At 41.6% G+C, this 15,309-nt stretch overlaps 1 protein-coding gene across 1 annotated transcript in view; it reads right to left on the minus strand.

The window, feature by feature from the left end:
• The window catches only part of atp8a2 (ATPase phospholipid transporting 8A2), a gene marked incomplete at both ends in the record, with an annotated part of 28,851 nt that overhangs the window by 7,435 nt on the left and 6,107 nt on the right, over nt 1–15,309 (minus strand). The window contains 15 exons of the mRNA XM_079234257.1: nt 1,553–1,725; nt 9,285–9,349; nt 10,047–10,185; nt 11,078–11,217; nt 11,389–11,473; nt 11,559–11,628; nt 11,906–12,048; nt 12,168–12,240; nt 12,781–12,869; nt 13,000–13,077; nt 13,167–13,294; nt 13,419–13,587; nt 13,896–14,007; nt 14,429–14,556; nt 14,889–14,958. Coding sequence (XP_079090383.1) covers nt 1,553–1,725; nt 9,285–9,349; nt 10,047–10,185; nt 11,078–11,217; nt 11,389–11,473; nt 11,559–11,628; nt 11,906–12,048; nt 12,168–12,240; nt 12,781–12,869; nt 13,000–13,077; nt 13,167–13,294; nt 13,419–13,587; nt 13,896–14,007; nt 14,429–14,556; nt 14,889–14,958 — 1,662 coding nt within the window. The remainder of the gene's footprint in view (nt 1–1,552; nt 1,726–9,284; nt 9,350–10,046; nt 10,186–11,077; nt 11,218–11,388; nt 11,474–11,558; nt 11,629–11,905; nt 12,049–12,167; nt 12,241–12,780; nt 12,870–12,999; nt 13,078–13,166; nt 13,295–13,418; nt 13,588–13,895; nt 14,008–14,428; nt 14,557–14,888; nt 14,959–15,309) is intronic.

The following is a 15,309-nucleotide window of genomic DNA, read 5'->3' on the forward strand; positions in this document are numbered from 1 at the left end:
TTGATCTTTTGCACACGTTCTAAAACTGGCAGCATTTTTATTTAAATCAATAACTAACTATGAATCAGACGTCTGATGTTTGATATCCATCCCTAAACAGGGTGCCGAGAGATATGAAGGCGAGGAGGGAGAGATGTACACATAGAGAGAGGACCGAAGTAAAGGATAGAGGGGAGGAAGCTGGAGGCTGTTTGCAAGGCCTGTGAGACCCGAGTCCGGATATGGCCTGGATATGCAAGGGAGAGTCAATTACTTCCCTCCCGGCTGCACACACATATAAACACGAACGATCACACACACACACACACACACACACACACAAAAGACGAGTGGAAACTCTTTTGTTAAACATCACAGCTGGTGCTGAGGCGAACATGACCAAAAAAGGGAACACGCAGTAAACATTCTATGAACAGAGTGCACTTTGTATGAATGGAAATGTCTTATGGCAGTGTGCGTATGTGTTGGTGCCCGTTCCTGGGGTGCCACCAGTAAATGAGTCATTGCTGTGACATTTCCATGCAGCGTAGCTTATTACATTTCTCCTGCTGTGCTTTTATCATTCATGCTCATTTGCTGACTGTGTGCAACCGGCAACCTTCACAACACGTACAAAGGTATAACGACCTGCACCTGCACCGACACATAGCACAGTACATGGTGAGATTCAATGGATATTTTTCGAAAGTGTTTGTGTTCATTTTTTCTTTAGGAGGTCCCTGCAGTTGCTTTTTGCCTTATATTATTAAAAAAGGGTCAGTTTGAGGATTTGGACCAACCTTCTCCTGCAAACTCAATCAAGCTTTAGACAGTCATCAGGATTCATTTCATAGATGACATCTAACACTTCATCCTTTACCTAAGGATGACCATGTGTGGTCAAAATATTGGTAACAACACAAAACCTGGTAACAATAGAACAGTGTCCTAGTCTAGTTTTCAGCAAAATAGGTGGATATTCAAATCCAGTTGGGTACAGGTACAGGACTAAAAGTGAAGACCTGTGAAGTCAAAATGTTGCATTAAAAAATACTTTTGGAAATGTGAACATTTGAGTGTGGACAACCTCTCTGTTTTTCTTTGTACGTGGGTTTTCCCACAACAGTGATGCCGAGTATCTCTACATGTATTTTTCGAAATAAACGGTGCTTTGACTTCTAGACTTTGTCTAGACTTCTTGCAGACTTATTAGTTGTTTTTTTGGTCACAAGACGGAAGCTTTGTCCACACTGGACTTTTACTTTTCATGCTCCTTATAATTAGATTCCATGCTATAATTCAAAATAATTAAATTCCATACAAATGATTCCTTGTCAATATTCATTATTTCTTCAATTAATAATATGGCACCAATGATACATTTTTATTTAAATGTTGCAACCATTTTTAAGAACATTTAAGCAAGAAAACTAAGAAAAGCACTGGAATTTCAATATTTTTGTCCAAACTTTTCCAGACCTTCTAGACCTGTGCAATAAACCAAAGTATTATTATGTATGTGTGCTTCAGTGTGTGTGTTTATGTCTGTGTGTGTGGAATGCATCTTCCCTACCGGCAGCAGATGACAGCCTTGCAGGACAACGCCAAGTCAAGGAAGGCCTGGCGGAGCTCGAAGGACAGGGCATATTTCAGCGTTTGACCATCAATGATCAGCGCCAGCTCATTTTCCTTCCTCAGAGAGTCGCCCAGGGACGTACAGTGAGTTGTCAGAGTGGCACGGGTAGCCTGCAAAGACACAATGAGGAGGGTTTGTGTTTTTCTTAAATCTTTAAAAAGGAAGATTGACGAGATATTCTCCATTTCCTCTAAAAACTAAGCTTCAGAGACCAGTTAGACAGTTTTACACATCATCAAAATGCATTTACCGACAAGCCTTTATCTCCAACATCTCTTCTCCAGTTGGTTCAAGTTTACAACATACACACAAACACACTAGTGCTCATAGTGACGTGAAACCCTAACCTCTAACCCTGAACCTCACCATTAATTCCCAACAATCTTAAAACCTAATCTTCACCCTAACTAAACATAACTCTAAATCTCACCCTCAAAATGACTCAATGACAAGTGAGCGCATTTTCAGGTTTTGTGTTTTTTGGGACATGTGGCCTCTTTAACTGGTGAAAATACAAATTACACACAAAACACAGACAATTTGTTAAAAGGTCAAAACCACTGGCAGCAAATGGAAGACATATGCTCTTGGTTTCATGGGCAGCCTTCATCTGGGGAAAGAATGTGCTTGTGTGTACACTAAACAATTAGGAATGCCAATATAAAGTTCACAGTTGTTGTAGACATTATGACAACACGCTGACGCTACAAGGTCCTCGGGGAAGGTTGGATCATGGCTTCTAAACTAAAAATCTTTACTTCACAAAGCAGCAAAACACCCCAGTGGGAGGAAATATGCAGGAGCTACGCACAACTAGAGGAAAATATGGACTGTTGGTGTGGCCGGGTTGAAAACAATTCATATCTAATAGCAAAGAGTAAGTAAGTATGTATGTGTGTGTGCCAAATTGCCTGCAGGCCAGTAGTTTGGGGGCAATTTTGATGGAGCTCTTGATAATAGAGGAACAGGGATTAATGGAGAAAATAAACATCCCATGGAGTTGTAATGAATTCCATGTGGAGGCGCAGGCACGCTACAAGCAAGCAAGCAAGCAACCACACACACACACACACACACACACACACACACACACACACACACACACACACACACACACACACACACACACACACACACACACACACACCTGAGTTCTACCATTTCCACTGACTGAAATCATGACTTCCGTGGGATCTCAAAGTTACAGAGCATTAAAATGGTTCCATGCGTTTCATGTTTGCCTTGTGTGATCGATCTGTACAGAAATTCTGTTAATAATAATCAAACAAGATTTACAAATTTAAAAAAAAGGATTAACTTTATGATTAATTATTAATCAAACCATTGAACTTCCTCTTAGAAATAAGGGTTTCAAAAGCATTCTTTCTGAAGGGCTGAGGTTCTACCCAGAACCATTTGCTTCTGAAAAACCCTTTTTTGAAGAAAGCTTTCTCAAGGATTTTTTGAAAGATAAAGGGCTCCATTAAAAACCCTTAGACCCAACTAACCCTTTATGGGAGAAAGTTCTTCCAGGATTGTTGAAAGCATGGATGTTAGAAATAAAGGAGGATCTTTTAAGATGTTTTAATGCAAGATCAGTAAAAAAAATAAGACTCCTAGGACTTAACAGTTCCAGCTCTGTCTTGATGTTTCTAAGAGCTCTTTACTATAAGGAGATCACCAGGTGAGGTCAGGTTAAGGCCTATAAAATCCCTCTAACATTAAACAAATGTTTTATCCATCGAGTGCTGCCCAATACTGTAGCATCAGCTCACGAACTGTCTGTCCACTTTTGTTAATTGAACATGTGGAATTCAGCTTATATAAATAATAAACAAGAAATGACGCAAAATGAAACGCCCCATGACATGAACTGTTTGTGGAAACAGCAGCAATCCAACTAAACACATGGCAATCAGATCGAAAATACCAAACCCGAGACACAAAAGTGCACAAACAGTTTGAAATGTTGGCGGCGTTAAGAATCTGCACGTTCTCTCTCACAGCGGGTTATTGGCGGCCGTCAGACCTGAGAGAGTCCAGTGACCCGCGGAGAGATGACCCCTCTGTCTGCCGGTCAGCATGTGCAAGAGACAACACAGCAAGCGCACACACACGATCACATGTAACACAATCATAAGAACAATGCCGTCTCTCTTCTCCTTGCCAAATCGTGATGCACATAAGTGTCCCTCCTCTTCCCCCCCAAAAAATCCCTGCTCTTGTTTTCTCAGCCTGAGGCTGTGTGTTTTTCTTTGTATCCCGGAATTCCTGTTTGCATTCACCTTTTTCCCCAAACAGGGGAAAGGAAAACAAAAACATAATGAAAGGATTAAAGGAGATTACAGGTTGTCAGAGTCCTGAAGCTCAAAGTGTCCATGTGTGATGTGCATGTGTTTTCACAGAGGAGTAATGCATGTATGAGTGTTGTATGTTAGCACAGGGGTTGTGTGTATGTGTACATGTCATGCATGTGTGAGAGATGAGAATCTGCCAAAACCTCCTTTTCCCTGCTTGTCCTCACCTCCTCAGAGGAATGGACACAAAAAACCTCAGCAACATAATGCAAAGTAAACAGCACACGAGTGAAAGAATCATCGTATAAAAACACTGCACATGACACATATGTGGGCCGGTGGATGTTGATGCTTTAAGTCTTCCCCATTTTCTGCATGGGGCTTGATCCTGTGCAGCTCCTATTTAGAGGGAAATTATAATAATAACAACGACTGAGTTGCTAGTTGTGCCTGAAGTTGGCAATAGTGTAAACGCATGTCATTTTCACATCTTAAAAAGGCACTAAAAGAGAGGATCAGACACGCGGTTTAATCCTCAAGTGAATGCAAACAGTTCACCAGTCAGCGAGGTGCTAATACAACACAGTGACTTGTAACAGCAAGTCTAGCCGAAGCTTTAGCGGCGGCTAACATAACCCGGAATAATAACCAGGCTAAGTCTGCAGGGAGCTGGAGAGGATTAAAAAGGTAACTAAGGTACAAACACTACCGTAGTTAGCTTTGAAAGCTAACAGGCAGGCGTTTTTCAAAGTACAGCAAGTCCAGACCTAACTGTATCCTCATGAGAAAGAACGGCGTCTCAACATGAAAAGAAACAGCTCACAAAAGGTCCACTATGATCTTTTAACACAAAGAAACATCCATTAATATGTAACTCTCCGCATTCTCATGCTAAATTACCCGCTATTTCTGGAGACCGTAGAGGAGAAATTCTTTGATTGCACCAATTGCAATACGACAGATCTCATTAGCAAGCAGTTTTATGTTCCAAACTCAATGTTTATTTTTCATACGCATCTGAGCTCGTAGAGGCCGGAAACACACACACACACACACACACACACACACACACACACACACACACACACACACACCCCCTTCTGCATGGAATTTTATCAGGTTTATATTTGGACCACAAAATGGGAAGGGCATGGCGCCGGTTTGAGATATCACAGGTCACCTTCTCTCATTGCATGCTTTGCCATGTATATATACACATATACATATATAAGATATAAATAAATGCACAGTGAGCAAGGGGAAAGCCAAATGTTGATCTGTTCCAGGCCACCCTCTCCATTTAAAGAGAGCTCAATTGCTCGTTCCATCATGATGCACTAAGCAAGATAAATAGGGAAAGGTACAAAGAAAATGGAGAAGGACAAGGAAGGGGGGGGGGGAGAGAGAGAGAGAGAGAGAGAGAGAGAGAGAGAGAGAGAGAGAGAGAGAGAGAGAGCTGTGGAGTGAAAAGAAGGCAGATAAAGACATGCTCATATCTGAAGTGCAGATTCTGTCACCACCACTGAGATTTAATACCGTTTAATTATCGGACTGTGCATCTGTACAAACACCCACATCCTCTGCTGCCTGAGCCCCCACACACACAAACACGCACGACAGAAATAAATAAAATAGGCAGACATGTGTATTTAACAGTGGGAGGCCAGATGTATAAGTATAAATATATAAAAAAGCTATTACAAATTGAAAAATGCCAGAACAATAGAGCATGTAATTTGAGAAACAAAATGTGAGTGTGTGTGTGAATTAAGATGATTAATGAGCAGAAGAGAGATGTTGTTTGTTTTAGAGTTGTACTGCGGGCAGCGTGACGGGAAGCGGGGGATTGTGGGAAAGTTAGATGTAATGTATATTCAGAACTATCAAGCTGATCAGGGTGATCACGTGCCACTGCATCTTGAGTAAACTGAGAGGGTACGTGACAGATTTAGAGACCGATACGAGAGGCAAAAAAGACTTCACATTCTCATGCTTGTGTGTCCTTCAGTATTGACTAAACAGAGAGAGACAAGGCAAAGATTTGTGTCGGTCTGTGTGTGGCATGTGATCCGGAGGTGACAGATGGCGCTCGTCACAGCTTCAGTGGTCGCAAACCGTTTACCCAGGAGGCATCGCTCACAGGGTTTGTTTTGATGGGAGGAGGAGCACCAAAAGGAGATCACATTACAACTCAGTCATCGCCCTCACATGGCTCAGTACCATTCGTCTCTCCCTTCCTTTCTCTATCCAGATTGTCTGTCTCATACGTGAAGTACAATAAACACTCCCCTGCTTTATTCACAAACACACTCCTGCGCTTCCACTAAGATAAACACGCATATTTTGTTGCTTGTTCATGCTCTTCCTCTAACCCTCCCTCTAAAACACACAGACATTAATTTTTCCTGTGCAGTCGCTTCCTATGCATATAGAGAGGGTGCTGACATGTGGAGGTAGTAGTGTGAAGAAGACATGGAGCGGAGAATGGGCTTGGTGGGGGGGCATCTGCTGTTGAGACCGGCAAACGCAAGATCCACCGCAAAGATCAGCCTTCACACTGATAAAAGAAAAAGGGTGCGATCGAGAGTGAAAATTGGGGACAAAGTCTTTTAAATGGGGTCAGGAGGTCAACCTCGAGGTGAGATTTTGATAAGCAGCTTCTGTTTTCTCTCACATCCAAGTTACAATTTCAAACGGGCCAACAAGCACAAAGAAGCTGAGCCGACACAAGCTATTTTAAGTGTGAGATAAGTGATGGACTGAAGACAGTGTTGCTTTTATCCTCACCGAACACCAGTCACAACCAGAGCGCTCTGAAGTTGTCCTGATTGACGGGCATAACTGTGACACCACGCGCAAACACAGGTATGCCACTTTACATGCGATGACAGGATGTTCCTTCTCCGACAGCCATATCTCCAAATATAAAATCTACATATGTGAACAAATATATTAGTATGATGTTTTTTGAGGGAGAGGATATTTAATATCTGCTCTGAAATAGCTGATTATCTGTGGGACACCATTATTGTATTTAAGGGGGTGTGAATGTAACTGAGTTTTGTCGCAGCACTTTGTCATGTGGTTTATTCCGTCTCATGTTTGTCCACTTGAAAGCATGCTACAAAATGCAACTGGCTCCTAAGCAAGAAATTCCATGCATGACCCATGGTTTATGTTTCATGTCAACCAGCTGTCTCTCTGTGCCATAAAGAAATGCGTCCGTCTGTACAACTATTTTACAAAAGAACCCCTTGAGTGATAAGCCGGAGGTTCAAATTCCAAAACTTGCTCAAGGACACATCAGCAGGGTGTATGTTTGATATTTCTATGTAAGCCAGGCTTCCAGCTGAAAAAAAAAACTGCATTACGCAAAATCAGGTTAGGAGTAGTTCTCGTCATAGTAAGATCTAAGTCCAGTCAGTCATGTCATTATCAGAGAAACAGCTTACATGTGACTTTGTCCTTAGTGCTGCATTTAGTTCCTTAGTGCGGCATTTAACTTGTACTCAACTCACGATGATGGAAAGATTTGTCTGAAAAATAAGCAATTTCTCTCAGCAATGGCCTAAATCCTTCACTGCAACAGCACATCTTGCCTCATTAAAAGTCATTCAGCCGTAGAACAATCTCTTTTTTTTTCCGGCTTGAAAATACTTGGCCAGTGTAAGTTCACTTCTCTAACGTGTTGGTGCAAACATGCTCAGCCTTTATGAAACAAAAACCTCTTGTCTAATGTGCTATTGGATCTACCTAAGTCGATGTGCAATCTCTGGAGAAGAATTTCCCAACGAAGATAGGCATAACATTCCCTTTGCCTGCAATTAAAGCTTAGACACAAGAATTTCAAATATGCATCAGCAATAACGGCAGGGCAATAAAAATGAGATCACCTGTTGGAACCAAATGCTTCATCCTCCAACCCAGACTATGTTGACCCAACAGCAATCAGACTTTGAATCGTTTAATGGAACAGTACAGTATGTGACACAGGCTTCCCACACAGTTTCAAAACATTTCCATAATATGTACGCCCATTTCAGAGACTTTAAGCAGTTTAAGATAGGTAGGTCTCTCTTCTATGAGTGACAAAGGGAAACAAGGCCCGAGCGATCAGAGGCACCAGACCCTCAGAAAATATGAGACATATTTGGGGATATTCATGACCACAAACTAATTTTAGCCCAAATAATGTGCATTCCAAACAATTATAAGGCCTATAAATCAGTTGTATGGCCCTGGCAGCCCTGATGATAAAACATGGAAGACCGAGCAGCAACAAAATCTTCCAAACGATGTTAAGAATGATCCACTCACAGTGCTAACGCTATTAGCTTTTCCACTCTTGTACTAATCACATCGACAATTCTCCGGCATTAAATGTTCACCCTGTCCAGCTCACTTTATTCAGCGTCTTAAGAAGCCTTTCACGCTGTCTGGCTTTCAAACAGCCAGGCACCACTTTGATGCATGTTACCATAAAATCACGACTATTTCCTTTGCTAGAAGTTGGCGTAATACCAACATTAAAATATTCTACCCAAGATTCCAGTTGGATGCAATGTTAACCATACAGAGTTATGTGCTGATCATGCTATAGACTAATAAAATGCCTCTTTGGCCTCACACACAAACACACATTTACAAATACACACAACACACAGTTCCGACGCTTAAACTTTATGGAGGCATAATCTCCCCAGTCTCACGTATAAACAAAACTCTATAAAAGTGAACACACGGTGAATGTGTGTGCAAGTGGTTGAGTGTCGGCACACATGTGGGAGTCAGAGAGTGTGTGAAAGAGAGACAGACACAAAGACACATGACAGTAATCAAGCACTTAGGTTAAGCAGTCACACATGAAACCTGAACGCGAAGAACACATAACTAGGGTTGAAATCTAATTTAGAGATCTCTGATCTCACTTTAAATAGCCACAGGGACATATGTACTTGTACATACAGTCTGTGACCCCGCTGGCTTTTAGCTAGACACAGGTTAGATAAAGAGACACAAATAGTGTGAGAATACTGTGTGATCGTTGAAAGCCAGTACGTATGTGAACGTTGTGAAAGAGACGGAAGGAGAGGGGAATAAAGAGAGGGAAAGAAGTGATAGTTCCCTACTTGTCTCTTTTCATCCCTTTCTCCAAAAGGGACACCAGAGACTTTAATTACCTGCACCTGTGAGCACACAAAGAGCCCCACCCACCAATCTGGCTGTGGACCACACCCTAGTTCCCACAGTAACCTGCTTAAGACCCCAACACTTAACCCCCTCCCTCCTACACAGACACACACACAACTGTACATAGTGTACACAGACGTAACTCAACGAGGTCGGCAGGAGGAAGAGGAGGTTCTACTCACATCCAGAGAGTCCTCGTTGACAATGACGAGGGACATGCCGTGTGTCACCAGACGACAGGAGTAACCTGAGAAACAGAAACAGATAGTGGAAGGCAGAGAATGGGGGATGGGGGAGAGATTAGATGTACTCAAATCCAAATCACAGGGGAAAACCTTGTCTCATGTATAACTGGATTTGCAAAATCCTGCTCCATTCTCTCACACAGCTATCTGACTCCATTCTCCTCCATCAGCCTCTGGCATCATCATATCTCTATTGTCGTCTGGTATGCATAGTTCAACTACATCATGCACCAATTAAACACAGCAAAACCACTAATTCACAATTATTCTGAATACCTCTACAGGTATATAGAGCAGTTTGATCACATAAAGGTGTGTGAAAAATAAATACAATTTGCACAGTACAGTCTCAGAGAGAGTCCAAACTTTTAAACTAAATGTAGTTCTTATTTGTAAGTGTTGTTTTGTGGAAATCTGCCACAAATGTCCAGTGCATCTTTGAGTGCCTTCCATCCTGCGTACCACTGGCACCTAAAGATTTGAAAATTGTCTGGCGTTTAATGGCACACACAATAACTACTATTCTTCTGGCCATTATTCAATCATCTCTAGCTGCAGAGACCAGAGGACTTCCACACCGGCGCTGGATTTGTCTTCATAACTGGCACATACTGCACTAAACGCACTCTCACAGCTGCTTGGGGCAGAACTTGAAGTCCCTTCCTGTGACTATGTTTATGTTAAAGGCTTCTCTATTACCTATGTTGATGGCAGTCTCCTGCTTGTCTCCAGTGAGGACCCAGATCTTGATGTCGGCCCTCATCAGAGTGGCGATGGTTTCTGGCACGCCGGCCTGCAGACGGTCCTCTATGGCCGTGGCGCCCAACAGAAGTAAGTTCTGTTGGCGGAACAGAAATAATTAGAGAAATAACATTAAAAAATACAGTGAGACCAAAAGAGGAAAGTAGGTTAGAATAAATTATATTTAGGCAACAAATTCAGCCAAACGTCCCCAGACTGTGTGTGAGGGCTCTTTCACTCCAGAAAACATCATCCCTATCTAGTTAGAGGATGAGAACGATGCCAGCAAGTTCAGTTCAGTTGGTGCAGCAGCTCATTTTAGACCTCTGTACCAACTCTCAGTCTTCTTGCCAAAAAGTAACCCATTACCTTTCCCCTCCTTGCTTTAATTTGTTCAGCATTTAAATGCATGTGTACCCTCATTAGACACACTCAGACGCACACACAAACACTCGCACGGACACACAAGTTAACACTACAGTGTTGTTGACTCCAGTTTTACGGGGCTTTTGGCACACTGGTGAAGGTAATTACCCATGTGGTCTCCCAGTCTGAGCTCCCCTCCTCCTGCAACTGCTTCCTCTTTTTTCCCTCTTCACTTATTTCCCACCTTGACTCTCTGCTCTAAATCCTTGGTTTCCCCACATATTAGTTTAACTCTCTTGTGAATATCACAATTATTTTGTTCACTTATTCCTAAATCAGTGCCATCTTTCTGACCAATACAAGATGTCCGCAACGCCATCCCTTTAGGAAGGAGCAGCATCTGTCTTTACAATCTGCTAAAAGATTTGTGTATTGCAATTTACAAACATGATGAGTAATGAAGCACATTTTGTTTATTGCAGTGTGGGAATCAATGGAGCCACTCTGCCACCTGCTGGTAAACAGGAAGTGTCTGTTTGTACGAGTATGAATTTCATGACATGGTCTCTGCTTTGACTTTCAGACACCTCACATCACTAGAGAGAAAGAGATGGTGTGTTTACCTTTTCGAGTAGTTCATAACACTCCTCTAGTTTCTGAGCGCGGTCTTTGAGCACAGTGCTGACGCGATTGTATTCCTTTAGCCACTCCTGGTAGGCGTCTTCCTCCAGGTCCACATAGGCAAAGCACAGAGTCCTCAGTCCTAGATAGATGGGAGGAGGATAAGATGATCAATCAGGGTGATCATGGAGAATAGATTGAGTTTCTAACGGGAAGTGAGTGTTTGGAACACTAAGAAGCCGGTAGAATGGAGGAAACTTAGGAAAGATGGCTCTGAGGTGGGACCGAGTAAGACCACCTTCCTCTCTCTTACCTTCAGTAGCAAACTGTTCCAGATGAGCATTAGTTAATTCTTTGTACTGGGACGCTTCAGTCAGACGCTCAAAAATGACATTATCCTGCAAAACAACAAAATAAGCATTATTGAAAAATGTTAAAGGGCATTTGGGAAGCTAAATTACATTCATAATGAGATAAACATACCGCTCCTTTGCAGTACAGCCGTAGCTTCCCGTTGGGGGTTCTGACCACCACAGACATGCGCTTGCGGTTACTGTGAAGGAAGCAGTGGGATTAGTTTCAAAATGCACTACAGTTTTATATTACACAGTTATTTACTGCCTGAGAAGAACATTAATGGGAGTATTACCTTGAAAACTCAAGCACATTTAGTAGCTCATAGCTCATCTCTTTTCCTCTCTGAAATCAACAACAGAACGTCAACTCTCAACTTTGTACAAAAGCGGCAAATCCTGCAGTAAAAAACACATAGATACACACTCACAGCTTCAATTATGACTGAATGCGGGGTTCTTGCGGTAAAGACAAACCCGAGCCCTTTGGCCCCTTTGACCAGCGCTCCTTCATCCGGAGAAGAGGCCTGGTAAATGAGCTGGTCCTCCTCTCTCTCTGGGACCACCGTGTGGCACACAGCCATCATTGTCAGAAACTCACAGATCTGCGGCGATGTAGGCTAAACACATACACACAAACAGAGAGGACGTGGTGTTGAACAGCATCCTTCATTCATTTCTGGGCAGAATAGGTTTGCTTGAAATAAAGAAAAACGAGAAAAGCTTCAGAGACACCTACATGGTTCTCGATGTTTTGGTTGAGAGTTGGGTCGTCAAATTCTGTAGAGTTATTGCTGCTGGACGGCAGATTGCTGCGAGACAAGAAATACAGATTTATGGCAGGAGTAAATCTAATAATGTGAAGAAAAAGTGGCATGCATATTGCATAACAGGCTAAAATAGGTGAGTAATCTTCAACTTTTTGTCTATTATTCTATTAATATCTTAAAACATGCACAGCCTAAAATGGAGAAAAGAATATTAGAAAGGGGAAGACGGATGAGAAGGTCAGAGAAGGTCACTGACCTGAAGTCATCCATCGAACGATCACAGTCAAGATCAGGGAAGTGGCTGCAGTGATGAATGAGGTTGTATTGGAAAAGGAAGCAATCAGTTGATGAGTTGGTTAGTTTATTTGTTCAAGTATGTCAGAGTTCAATCAGTTGAAACAATAACAACACAGTATTACAAGGAAGTCTAAGACATGAATGTTTTTAATATTTAGAGATTAAAAGGTTACTCAGTGCTGAAGTGCATTTAGTGGCATTTAGTGGCAGTCTAAGTTAATTTTCTTGTAGAAGAGCTAAGAGGCAAGAATTAATTTACAGAAGAAAAAAAATGAGACGACTGACCCATATGTAATTCCCGCAATAGTACACTTCTTGAAGTTCATGATGTTACAGGTCAGAGTTCCGGTCTTATCGGAAAAGAGATATTTCACCTGGAAAAGATAATAGGTAATGCAAGTAAACGCTGCACATTTAAAAGCTGTGTATTGATTGAATGCTAACCCCGGACATTCCTACTTTACATCCTAAAGCCACTGATTATGAGGAGGGGAAGGAACTGACCTGGCCCAGTTCCTCATTAAGATTGGAAGTTCGAGCCATGGCTGGCGTGTCTGTCTCTGCGTAGTACATCTCCATGTCCTGAGGAGCGAAAAGGGATCAGAAATATTTGACTACTTACAGTAAGTTAATTGGAAAACATGCATTACATACACACACATGGAGCATACCCAGTTGATGAAGAGGGCCTGCGTGAACTTGACCACCTCCAGAGTGACCAACAGGCTGATGGGGATCAGGTTGTTATACAGGATGATGAACGTCAGCAGGTTATATGCAAAGTTAGTGGAGATGTCACCTACACAAACACAAAATATTTGCATATTCACTGAGCCTTAAAATGTGTATTAATGCCAACTCATGACCGTTAGGAGACTTAAGTTACTGGTTGGGAAAAGCAGTACGTGTGTGTGCATTCTCACCAGCCCTGGACAGGTACCAGCAGGATTCTTCAGTATGTTTGTCGTTCCAGATGGCTGCGCCCACAGAGCTGATCAGGGCCATGACCAGCAGGATGCCAAACAAGACCAGGATCTGCATGTTGGTCACCCGCTCCACATTAGAGCGCTTCAGTGGTGCCTTGGTGGAATTCTGGCAGGTGGACAGGTCAATGAATACAGCACGAAGACACTCACATCAAGACAATGCTGGATGATGGGACAGTTTCATTAAGTTGCAATAGTTTCACTGGGAAGAAGACCACTTACATTTCATTTATCAAGCATAATTACAAAATATTTGTTGTTGTTAATCCAAATACTAGGACTGTTCTCCCAGTTATGCTTATTCCTATTAAGTTCACTAAGAGGGAAGATAAATATAAAATACATTTTGTTTTGAAGCCATTACACAATGTATTTTACCCAATATATTGTATTCAGACAAGACACCGGGTTTACCTGCATCAGTTTGGAGTCATGGCCAGTGTAGACAACAATTCCCACAACCCACTGCGTGTTTCTGAGCTGGGCGCCGCGCAGCAAGACCTGGTCTGGGCCCAGGGGCGCTGGACTGAGAAGAGTAAGGGAAAACAAAACATGATAGATTAATTTTGGGCAACCTGCATTTTTGTTTGATGCATTCAGAAGGAAATTGCTGTCAATACGATGGGTGTTTTCTTCGGTCGAGTCACTTCGCAAGCTTTACTTTCTTACCTCAAATGTATCATCTATAAAACCCTTGATACATTTTAATTCACAAAGAATGGAAATGTTTTTACTATGAATAGTTGTCTTTTAAATTTGATGTATTTTGTACTGGATGAAAATCGTTAAAAAGATATATATGATATCTATGTAGTTTTATTTTGTCTTATTTCAAACAAAGATACTATTTGAATACTACTAACTCACAAAAGAAAAGTGCATTTAACACCGACAATACACTTGCTTTTGTCAATCAATAACTGTCTATGTGTGCGTTTGTGTCTCACTTCTGGTTCTCCAGCCGCAGTGTGCCAGTGAAGTCATACAGGTGTCTGTTGGGTTCTTCGCACTCCAAACAACCAGACAGCACAACCAAATCCTCCAGCATTTGAAAGGCAGCTGTGAGCGAGAGACCCTGGAAAAAGTTGAATATGACAAGCCAGGATTATCACTAAGTACATTCCTGAAAAGCAAGGTTCATGAGACAAAACAAGTCTAACACTAATAAAAACAGGAGATAGAAAGAGAACAAGAACTTCATCAAATCGGATCAGGCCTTATGTGTGACCACATGGATGCAAATGTGAGCATTGTGCTACATCTCTTATTAATTGATTGTTGATTTGCATCATAACTGTAACAATTACAAAACAACAACACATACTTTGTACTAAAACCTAAATTGGGGGAGAAATTCCTCACTGACCAAGTGCAGAATCCATTCATTGAGAAGCTCCTTTGTCTTACCTGTCTGATCTTCAGGTTGGTTTCTCCATCCAGGTTAGAGGTCTCGGTGTAACACATGGCCTGAGGCTCGCTATAGAGAAGAGACACATTTACACTGCTTAAAATTGTTGATCAATCAATCCACAGGAAATTGGTCAATGACCATTTTCAATATCAAATAATCAATTACGTAATTGTCTTTTTATTTATTTATTAATAACCATCATAAAACATCGCTTATCAAATATGAATATTCACTTCCTTTACATGATTTCATACAATTTTTCAATTTGAACACTTTGTTGATATATTTTTAAACAGTTCTTTAGGTTCCCGCAATATCAGATTGGAATGAATCACTACATTTAATATACTAAATAAATAATCAAAAAACTAGTAAACAATTGATTTATAATGAAAATGCATCATTAATTGCAGCCAT

Source organism: Taurulus bubalis, assembly GCF_910589615.1.
Source record: "Taurulus bubalis genome assembly, chromosome: 18".
NCBI classification, from domain to species: Eukaryota; Metazoa; Chordata; class Actinopteri; order Perciformes; family Cottidae; genus Taurulus; species Taurulus bubalis.